Below are 10,349 nucleotides of genomic sequence, written 5' to 3'. Positions count from 1 at the left end.
AAGAATGTAGGAACCTTCGAAAGAAGGATTAAGCCGTTTGTTCCTACCAAGGGTGCTTGGCTGGCATATAATTTAGGATAGAATAATGGAAACTGAACAGAAAGATCACTCCTACACGAACGGCGTGTGTGATCAAATCAACCCCGCCGAGTTCACTTATAAAAGTGAGTAAAGACGGATTTTTATTTTTATTTTTAATGAAGCTAACAACACTTAGCATTGGATCCTAGCAAGAACGCTTCATTTAAGGTTAGCAAGATGGCGTCATGCTGCATTCGAAGTCATTGCAAGTTACGTAGTTCTTGCTTTTTTTTTTTTTAACCAGCCAGTCTCATCTGATAATATTATAACTGTTTTTAATTATAATATAATATATAATATTATAATACGTAGTAAAATATTTAAACACGCACACACTTTTTGTAGTATTGTTTATTTGACATATGATGAATATTGTGTTATATATATATATATATATATATATATTTTTTTTTTAACATCAATATAAATTTTCTTTTGCCTTGACAGTGAGTAAAAAAGAAGTTGAGGACTTTGTGAAATTGAGGATTTCAAATAGTTATCTCTTCTCTGGAAGAAAAAATAGCTCAAAGTGGGCGTGGAGGTATGTAAAACTGCTGCTTAACAAGTGTAACATTATTTTAGGTTATAATTTTGTCACATGGATGTATAGATTCACTTTGAGTGAATGGATCTCACTCAAACTGTGAAAATACACTGTATTTTTTACAATTTTTACATCAAAGCCTGTCATCCCTGTTGTCTTGCCTATAGAATAGTTTAGCTCATAATATTATTTAAGCCACTTGATAGCATTTTATTAGTCAAGTTTCTATAGTATTTTCTTTGCAAAGTTGAAGATGGTGAACCAGGTATTTGTTAAATCATAACATTATTATGTTTTCAGAGCTATCCTGAAACATATGGGGTTACATTTCAAGATGACCCATCGTCAAGCATCAAAAAAATGGGATAACATGAAGAAAAAATATAAGGTACTGATTTCTTATTAGATCATCTACACATTTTCATTCAGTGCTGATTTTACTAATTGTTCTATTTATTTCTCATCAGGAGTTGAAGTATCCTCCAGAGGGTGTGAAAGTATTTCCTGAAGTATGGCCTTACTTTTCCCTGATGGACGACGCCATGGAGGATCGGCTGCAGGGCATGGCTCCCATCCTCGAGGCTCTTCCCCACAGTAGCAACAATAGTGACTTCTTACCTGCTTTGGTGCCCAAAAAGAGAAGGGTCTTAAGTGTGGAGGGCTCTTCTGTTACATATTTAGTTGCTAGTGAGCCAGAGATTGAGGTTTCGCTAAACGGAAATGAGGACGGGGAGGATGAGGAGGATGAGACGGTGCTGGAAAGATGTGAGGAGGTAAACCGTGTCATACCAAAGGTGGAGACGGGGAGTGAGCAGCAGATGACTAAAAGGGAGCAGATGCTGGATCAAAAAGAGATGGTGGTGCTGGACAGAGAGATCAGCACTCTGGACCGAGAACGTGCTTTGCTGGAGAGGGAACATGCCGTGATGGAGAGGGAGAGGGCGGTGATGGAGAGAGAAAAGGCGGTGCTGGAGAGGGAGAAGTCGATGATCGAAAAGGACAGAGAGGCTTTGCACAGGGAGCGCCTGGCTCTGGACAAAGAAAAAGCGAGATGGGAGAGAGTGTCTGCGCAAAACGAAAGGACTGAGACGACCACAGAAAAAGACGGCAATGTGATGGACTCAGATGCTGCAGACAGAAAAGAGAGATTTCTTTATTTGTTTGAAAAACTTGTAGAAAACTTTTAATGAAAGTGGCACAACTCCAGTTTACTTAACCTTTACACTTGGTCAAAAATGTATTTTAAAATATATATTTATAATTAGCTTTTAAATTCTTATCCAAATACAGAAATCAAACCCCCAAAAGTTCTCAATAAAAACATTGAGCCTTCTCTAGATTGGAGAGGTCTTCAGGACTTTATTTACTTTTATTCCATTCAGATTACACAAAGCAAGCTCAGCATTATTCTTAACCCCATCCACAACCAAAAACAACCTCCTGTCCCAAATCAAACGGTAGTTTTTAATTTATCAGCACTAGACTTTTTGGTGTTGGCTATTGTACATGATAAAAGCACGACTTTGAAAAACATCAGAATATTTATATTTTTATATTACAGTACAAACTGTACAACCAACAGTTGTGTTTAAATGCGTCTTTTATTGTATTGGATATTCATTTTTACCTTTCATAAAGCTCCAGCTTCAATAGATTTATTCTAGTATACATTGTCAGAAGTGTTAGATTAGTCTTTAATCTTAACATTTATTATTTTTTTTACAACATATTTAAACAGTATGTCACCAGTTGGTTCTCAGATGCGAGTTGTAAAAAGACTGAACACAGAGAACTTCTCGTCACGTTGCGGAGAAGTTTGAGGGATTTCTCGTGCGTCTGCTTTTGATATTTTTTAACGTGTGCTGCTGTGTTCGAGACAAATCGTCTGAAGATCAGGCAGAAGGTAGAGCAGTGCATATGTGCATGGTTGTCAGGATCTCGGCTGTAATGGTGGTGTTTTGTTGATAATAAAACCAGAGTTTACACACAGATTTATGTAGCAACGTGAGTTGACAGGAAGTTGACACTGATATCTGGTTTGAGTAGTGAGCCCATTTGAAGTCTGTGTGTCAGTATGTACAAATACGTGTAAGTCTGTGTTGGTTAAATGAGATTCCCGATGGGTATACGAGGCAGGCAGATGTACGCCTGCGGAGTCTTGCTGAGATTGATGGGGTTGCCATCCAGACGGATGTCCTCCAGTGCGTTCCGGATGTAGTTAAAGTCATTCAGGTTGCAGAAGGTGTCTTCGTGCATCATCTGAATGTTGTTCCGCTGCAACACAATAGATGGAAAGTGTTCAGCAAAATAATAAAAAATTGAAAATAACTTTAATCCTGGAGCGTATAGAGGGAAGTAAGTGATAAGGCATGCATCTAAAGGGGATTTACCTGTAGATGTAAAGAGCGCAGGCTGTCTGGTAAAGGCACTGGGATGTAGTCGATGTTGTTGTCTGTTAGGTACAAGTACAACAGCGCAGTCATGTCCTGTATGGAAAGAGGGAGAACAGACTCAAACACTATGCCTCTTTTTAGTAATGAAGCAAACACCCAGTCCAAAAGAAGTTCTGGTGTTCCTGAAGAAATGTACGTACTTTGAAGGCCTCTTTATGAATACCCTTTGAGTCAACGTCGTTGTGGCTGGCATCGATCAGCGTCATGGTCTCTGGGAGCGCCGGCAGCTGCCGAATGTGATTTTCTCTGACGATCAGCTCCTCCAGCTCAGGTAGACCCATGAAAGCTCCGTCATCGATGGACGTGATCTCGTTCGCAGTCAGGTCGATCCTCTTCAGTTTGCCTGGAAGAAAAAAACAGCTTTTTGAGATACCGACGGGCAGCACGGTGGCGCAACTGGTAGAGCTGCTGCCTCTCAGTGAGAAGGTCCCTGGTTCAAACCCCGGTCCAGGGGCCTTTCTGGGTGGAGTTTGCATGTTCTCTCCGTGCATGCGTGGGTTTTCTCCGGGTGCTCCGGTTTCCTCCCACAGACCAAAAACATGCATGTTAGGCTGATTGGTAACTCTAAATTGTCCCTAGGTGTGAGTGAGAGAGTGAATGATTGTTTGTCTCGTTTGTCTCCATGTGGCCCTGTGATGGACTTGCGACCCATCCAGGGTGTACCCCGCCCCTCGCACAGTGATTGCTGGACATGGGCACCAGCGACCCCCGTGACCCAAAATGGAATAAACGGGTAAAGAAAATGGATGGATGGATGGAGATACCGACGTGTGCGCTTTGTGTTTTCGCTGCATTTTCATTCAGATGGGAAACGCACTCAGGTTGGCGAAGTCGGACTTGTTGATCTTTGTGATTTTGTTGTAGCGGGCGTAGAAGTGAGTGGTGTCTTTTGGCAGAGGTGGAACACCGTCCAGCTTCATGTCGTCACAGTAGACCGAACCACCGAGGCAAGTGCACAGCAAGCAGACGGGCATGCCTAGAACATGCAGACAAGAGGAAAACCAAAGAGAGTAGTCAGAATTACAAAATAAGTAAATGGCAGAAAACAGGGAGTTTATTAATGTGTCTCAATGTTCCTTGGAGACTTAAGGCTGAATCCACATGGTCAGATATCTGACTGTACTGCTTGTACTGGAAATTTGTTGGAGGTTTCTTCCTGTTAAGAGAGTTTTTCCTTTCCACTGTTGCCATTGTGCTTGCTCAGGATGGGAGACTGCAACGAAGTGAAGACACAACGCAATCTGCTGGTTTCCTGAGATAACTTTTACTAATAGGTTATTTTATGTATGCTTCTGTTCAGTGCCCTGAGATGACTTCTCTTGTGACTTGGCGCTGTATAAATGAACTGAATTGAATTGAAATTTAACAGCTAATATCTATAGAAAATCATCAAAAGATGGAAAAAATGACAGCAACTGCGCTAATAGCATGTAAAAGAGAAATTAAATAATGTGTACCAGGTACATCCTGATGGACATCCTGTCCAAAAGGAAGCTGCTCAGAATCTGTCCAACTTACTTCGCTTACAACTTGCAATGTCCCAGTTCCATTCTGGTGCCACTTTCTGCAATAATAATTCATATTGCATTTAAATTATACTTCACAACATTTCTTAACTCAGCTGCCTTGTCTTTCCCATTTCGTTTTGCACTACGTATTGTTTTCTATCCCTTCCTGTCATTTTGTGCGTTTATCTTTGTTTTATGTCTGCTTTTGATCTTCTTTTTTCTACAGAAACAAATCTCTCCTGTTGACCGTGTTCACATCTGATTAATTTCTTTTTGTCAGTAAATCCTTTTCTGAGGGTCTGCAGGCTGTCGGATTGGTCGAGAGCAACTCAACGTGTGGTCCGTATCAGTCAAAAACCATAAGTTGAAATTGCAGCTTAAACCAATGAGCAGAACAAAAACAGAAACTATTTTAACAGCCGTGTTTTTAATAAGACTCCTAACTCCCATAAACGCTTTACTCAGTTAAACCTTACTTTTTCCTTGAACTCGTTGGCTTGGGTTAATTTTTTCATTGGATGGTCTTTGACCACCTTGATTTCATAGGTCCTGTGTTCTATCCACGCAGTGTCTTACGTTTTGCAACAAATTAAATGCAAAAATAGGACTCTGAATTCAGGATTCTAGCTTTTCAAAGAGAACTGGATTTTTTAAATTTAAAATCACACTGAACCGGTGACTGCTCAGTACTGACCTTTTGCGTCAACCACTTCCTCATCAGGCTCCTCTGGCTCACCAGAGCTCACTGTCTCCTCTATACTGGTTTTCCCCTCCTGAGAGGGTTGTGTTGGGGTTGGAAGCAGCTCCTCCTCTTGTTAGAGACAAGATTAGGTGTTAGAGGTTAGACCGACATGGACACAGGACAGGAAGTCTGGCTGTCAGCAGCCCACTGTTAACCATATTACGTTTTTGCATTTATGAATATAGGTTAAAGGGAAACGACTTGATGGTGTTATTAACACAATATTTGTAGTGGGGTTAGAAAAAACACAATATTTAAAAGTACAGTGAAGCAAGTTCAAGAGGTTGCTGCAGCCTTCATGTGTGACTTAAATTCACAACATATTTTTGGTATGAGATGGACATTTCTAAAAAATTAAAAAAAAATCACAGTTATCTAATTTACACACTTTATCTTAGTTTCATGCTTGTCATACCATTTCAGACTTCTACCTTCTCGTCATTGTTTTGCCAGTTCATTCTTTTTATTAAATACACCAATAGCAAAGTTCAGTGCCTGACTTTAAATGCAGATGGCAGATCAACTAAAGTCGGCATCGTCGTTAATTTAAATAGGCTCAAGCCATTTGTCTGCAGTCCAGTTTTAATCAGTTGGAGCTCATCCTCCACTGAAGAAGTGGGAAACAATTCACTCAATAGAGAGTGATATAGTCTTGGTTTTGTGCTCAGAAACATACATGTACAGGTGCTGGTCATAAAATTAGAATATCATGAAAAAGTTTATTTATTTCAGTAATTCCATTCAAAAAGTGAACTTGTATATTCAATCATTACACACATAATGATATATTTCAAATGTTTATTTATTTTAATGTTGCTGATTATAACTGTCAACTAATGAAAACCTCAAATTCAGTATTTCAGAAAATTAGAAGATTGGGAAAAGGTTCAATATTGAAGACACCTGGTGCCACACTCGAATCAGCTAATTAACTCTAAACACTTGCAAAGGCCTTTAAATGGTCTCAGTCTACTTCTGTAGGCTACACAATCATGGGGAAGACTGTTGACTTGATAGTTGTCTAAAAGACAACCATTGACACCTCGCACAAGAAGGGCAAGACACAAAAGGTTATTGCTAAAGAGGCTGGCTGTTCACAGAGCTCTGTGTCCAAGCACATTAATAGAGAGGCGAAGGGAAGAAAAAGATGTAGAAAAAAAGTGTACAACCAATTTTGAATGATTGTGAAACAAAACTCATTCCAAAATGGGAGGAAGATTTATGAAGAGTGGACTTCAGCTGGAGTCAGTGCTTCAAGAACCACCACGCACAGATGTCTGCAAGACATGGGCTTTCAGCTGTCCCATTCCTTGTGCCAAGCCACTCTTGAACAAGAGACAGCATCAGAAGTGGTTCACCTGGGCTAAAAACAAAAATGACTGGACTGCTGCTTAGTGGTCCTAAGTTAAGTTCTCCGATGAAAGTAGATGTTGCATTTCCTTTGGAAATCGAGGTCCCAGAGTCTGGAGGAAGCGAGGAGAGGCACAGAATCCATGTTGCTTGAGGTGCAGTGTCAAGTTTCCACAGTCAGTGAAGGTTTGGGGTGCCATGTCATCTGCTGGTGTTGGTCCATTGTGTTTTCTGAGGTCCAAGGTCAACACAGCCGTCTACCAGGAAAGTTTTAGAGCACTTCATGCTTCCTTTTGCTGACTAACTTTATGGAGATGCAGATTTCATTTTCCAACAGGACTTGGCACCTCCACACAGTGCCAAAGCTACCAGTACCTGGTTTAAGGAAAAGGTATCCCTGTTCTTAATTGGCCAGCAAATTCACCTGACCTTAACCCCATGGAAAATCTATGGGGTATTGTGAAGAGGTAGATGTGATACACAGAAGAGCTGAAGGCCACTATCAGAGCAACCTGGGCTCTGATAGCACCTGAGCAGTGCCACACTCTGATCGACTCCATGCCACGCCGCATTGCTGCAGTAATCCAGGCAAAAGGAGCAACAACTAAGTATTGAGTTCTGTACATGCTCATTCTTTTCATGTTCATACTTTTCATTTGGCCAACATTTCTAAAATCCCTTTTTTATTGGTCTTAAGTAATATTCTAATTTTCTGAGATACAGAATTTGGGGTTTTCATTAGTTGTCAGTTATAATCATCAACATGAAAATAAATAAACATTTGAAATGTATCAGTCTGTGTGTAATAAATTAATATGATTTACAAGTTTCATTTTTTGAACGGAATTACTGAAATAAATCAACTTTTTCATGATATTCTAATTTTATGATCAGCACCTGTACAAGTACTTATGATCTCAACCTCACCCAAGATGCCATTTTATATTTCTTGAGTCTGTTTTTTGTGCACATTTATGAACCATAAGCAGACACTTTGAAGTCACTGGAGGGGCAATAGTGCAACTGAATTAACCTCACAACTTACTGTGTGCCCTGCCTTTAATGTGCCACACAAACTTCCAAATTCAATACTGACCTTCATCAGGCTCAGGGAGAAGAGTTACTACTTCAGGGACATCAATGTCTCCAGAACTAGAGACACTAGAAGTCCCAGAGGTTCCAGAAACCTCTAAACCTCCAGAGGTATCAATATCCCCTGAAGCCCCATAGGTCCCCGAAGCTCCAGAGATCTCCTCAGAAACACCCGATACTTCTTGGGGATGAGTTTCAGGATCGAGGGTCAGCTCATCCTCTTGTTAGAGCCGAGGGTCAGTGTTAGGAGGTGAAAGGTTAAGAGAATCACACATTTTAGATGAGATAGGATGTTAGAATTATGAGAACACAAATACAACATTATGTAGCACAAATGATTATCAACATTTAACCAAATTTTAAGTTAAATGGAATTTAAGACAAAAATCACACAGTAAAGTAAGTTATTGACAGAAAAAGAAGATCTCAAGCTTTACTAAAAGCTTTGTTGGGGTACTAACCTCCAGATATTAACGTTATCCCTGATTGACCAGACTCAGTCAAGTCTCCAGAAACCCCAGAGATTCCAGAGCCCCCTGAGATCAAAAGATCTCCAGAAATCCCAGAACCAGACTGGTCACCGGATCCACCAGAGCCAATGGGGAGTTCAGTGACAATCCCATATTCTCCAGATGTAGCATCTCCGGAAAATCCAGAAATACCCAATTCAGTGGTATCTCCAGATCCTGAGCCAATTATATCTCCAGATCCTGAGCCAAATATATCTCCAGATCCTGAGCCAATTATATCTCCAGATCCTGAGCCAATTATATCTCCAGATCCTGATCCGATGGTATAGCCAGATCCTGGAAAATCCCCGGATATCAGGATATCGCCAGATAACAAGAATTCCCCAGATCCACCAGAACTGATCAGCTCTTCTGAGGCTCCGGACACCAGGATAATATCACCTGAGCTCCCAGAGGCTCCAGAAACCAGTATGTCTCCCGAGCTTTCAGACCCAGAGGCACTGGAAGCTCCTGATGCCCCAGAAAATCCTGAGTCTCCTGAAGCTCCTGATGCCCCAGAAAATCCCGAGTCTCCTGAAGCTCCTGATGCCCCAGAAAATCCCGAGTCTCCTGAAGCTCCTGAGGCTCCTGAAGCTCCTGAGTCTCCTGAAGCTCCCGAGTCTCCTGAAGCTCCTGAAGCTTCTGAGGCTCCCGAAGCGCCTGAAGCTCCTGATCCCACAGAACCTCCAAAATCCCCGGAGACATGAAGAGTATCAACAGACATCCGACGCAGCTCCACCTCTTGTTAGAGACAAGATGAGGTAGTGATAAACAGATAGAAGAGACTGAAACAGATCATTAATCAGGTTTGGGACATTGATGATCAGGTTAGGGCAGACACAGTGAACACAACACATTTAACCACTCACTGGTAAATGGATGACATGCTTATTAAAGATGGGTTTAGAAGACACGTGGTGTTTTTGGTACTAAATCTGCTTTCACAACTCCACAAGCTAAAAGAAAGGCAAGGCCCTCCCTCAAACTGCACTTCTTTATCAAGTAACATTCTGATTTTAAACGTGCAGATAAAAGTTTTTGTGCTTTTTCAGACCTTTTTGTGTTTCTGGGCCCATGAGAACACCAGAGCCCCCAGAACCCTGCGGGACAAGTTGGGGTTTTAGTGGCAGCTCCTCTTCCTCTTCTTCTACATGCTCTACTACTTCTTCCTCCTCCTCTACATGCTCTTCTCCTTCCTCCTCTACATGCTCTTCTGCTGCTTCCTCCTCCTCTTCAACTTTCTCCTCTTCGTACAAGTCCTCTGGTGGGTAGTTATAGTCCAATTCATTCTGTGTTTCAGTCTCTGTCTGAGAAAAAAGCACCAGCAGTGAGTGAAAACTATACAAGTGGAAAACAAAAAAAGCTAATAAAACATAAAATAAAGTCTCCTAAATTAATAAGGGCTTACTTTTTACTCATCCAGAATAACTATTTATAATCCAATTCTACAAAGATGGAAAATATTACTTTATTCTAAACAAAACAAATGCATACTGATTATTCTGCATATAAAAATAATACAAGTGTCAGTTTGTATTTTTTCATACGAAGATATTTTAAAAACAGCAAGGTCATTCACAGGGTTAAAATAAATATAACTCGCTAATTAAAATAACAAAAACCTGTCCAACTCTAGATAACGTATGCTGGCAATATTAATTGATATTTAGTTTTTTTGTATTAGAATCAGAATAAGCTTTATTGTCATTGCACCAAAAATACAGTGAGATTATGTTCGTACAGTTGTCTGAAAGATGGGTGGCGTGCACATTGCTGCTGCTCCTAAGAGCGCGGCCCCTTATTCTTTTAGACAGAAAAGGGGAAAAGGCCATGAGGATAGGATAGTGGCATTACAAAAAAGATCACTTCACACCTTATCTTTATCAGGACACAATTTAAGACATCAAAAAACTACCAGCAAGCACATTTATAGACACATTACATATACATTTGATGACAAGAAAGTGAGATTTGTCCATGAAGCACTTCCAGATAGCGCCATAACCCTGATAAGATGTTGGTGTCAGCCGATACAGCTCTGATAAGCATTCACAGAAGTTCTCGGGGGGG

General features: G+C 40.7%; 2 protein-coding genes across 2 annotated transcripts in view; one reads left to right on the top strand and one right to left on the bottom strand.

The window, feature by feature from the left end:
- On the top strand, positions 1-2,124 carry si:dkeyp-38g8.5 (uncharacterized protein LOC568385 homolog). The gene is made up of 4 exons (XM_037696281.1): positions 1-164; positions 529-622; positions 926-1,013; positions 1,093-2,124. Exons 1-4 carry the CDS (start codon positions 86-88, stop codon positions 1,810-1,812), a joined length of 981 nt encoding a protein of 326 aa, XP_037552209.1. The 5' UTR covers positions 1-85; the 3' UTR covers positions 1,813-2,124.
- Positions 2,125-2,207: 83 nt separating this feature from the next.
- The window catches only part of epyc (epiphycan), a 19,526-nt gene continuing 11,384 nt past the window's right edge, over positions 2,208-10,349 (bottom strand). The window contains exons 3-7 of the mRNA XM_037696280.1: positions 9,334-9,586; positions 3,896-4,054; positions 3,219-3,421; positions 3,016-3,111; positions 2,208-2,899 (exon numbers count right to left, since the gene is read on the bottom strand). Coding sequence (XP_037552208.1) covers positions 2,729-2,899; positions 3,016-3,111; positions 3,219-3,421; positions 3,896-4,054; positions 9,334-9,586 — 882 coding nt within the window. The 3' untranslated portion in view covers positions 2,208-2,728. The remainder of the gene's footprint in view (positions 2,900-3,015; positions 3,112-3,218; positions 3,422-3,895; positions 4,055-9,333; positions 9,587-10,349) is intronic.

This window comes from Nematolebias whitei, chromosome 22 (assembly GCF_014905685.2).
Source record: "Nematolebias whitei isolate Nwh7 chromosome 22, NemWhi1, whole genome shotgun sequence".
Classification (NCBI taxonomy): domain Eukaryota; kingdom Metazoa; phylum Chordata; class Actinopteri; order Cyprinodontiformes; family Rivulidae; genus Nematolebias; species Nematolebias whitei.
The sequence above is the reverse complement of the archived record's forward strand: the minus strand, read 5'-3'. Positions and strand labels throughout refer to the sequence as shown.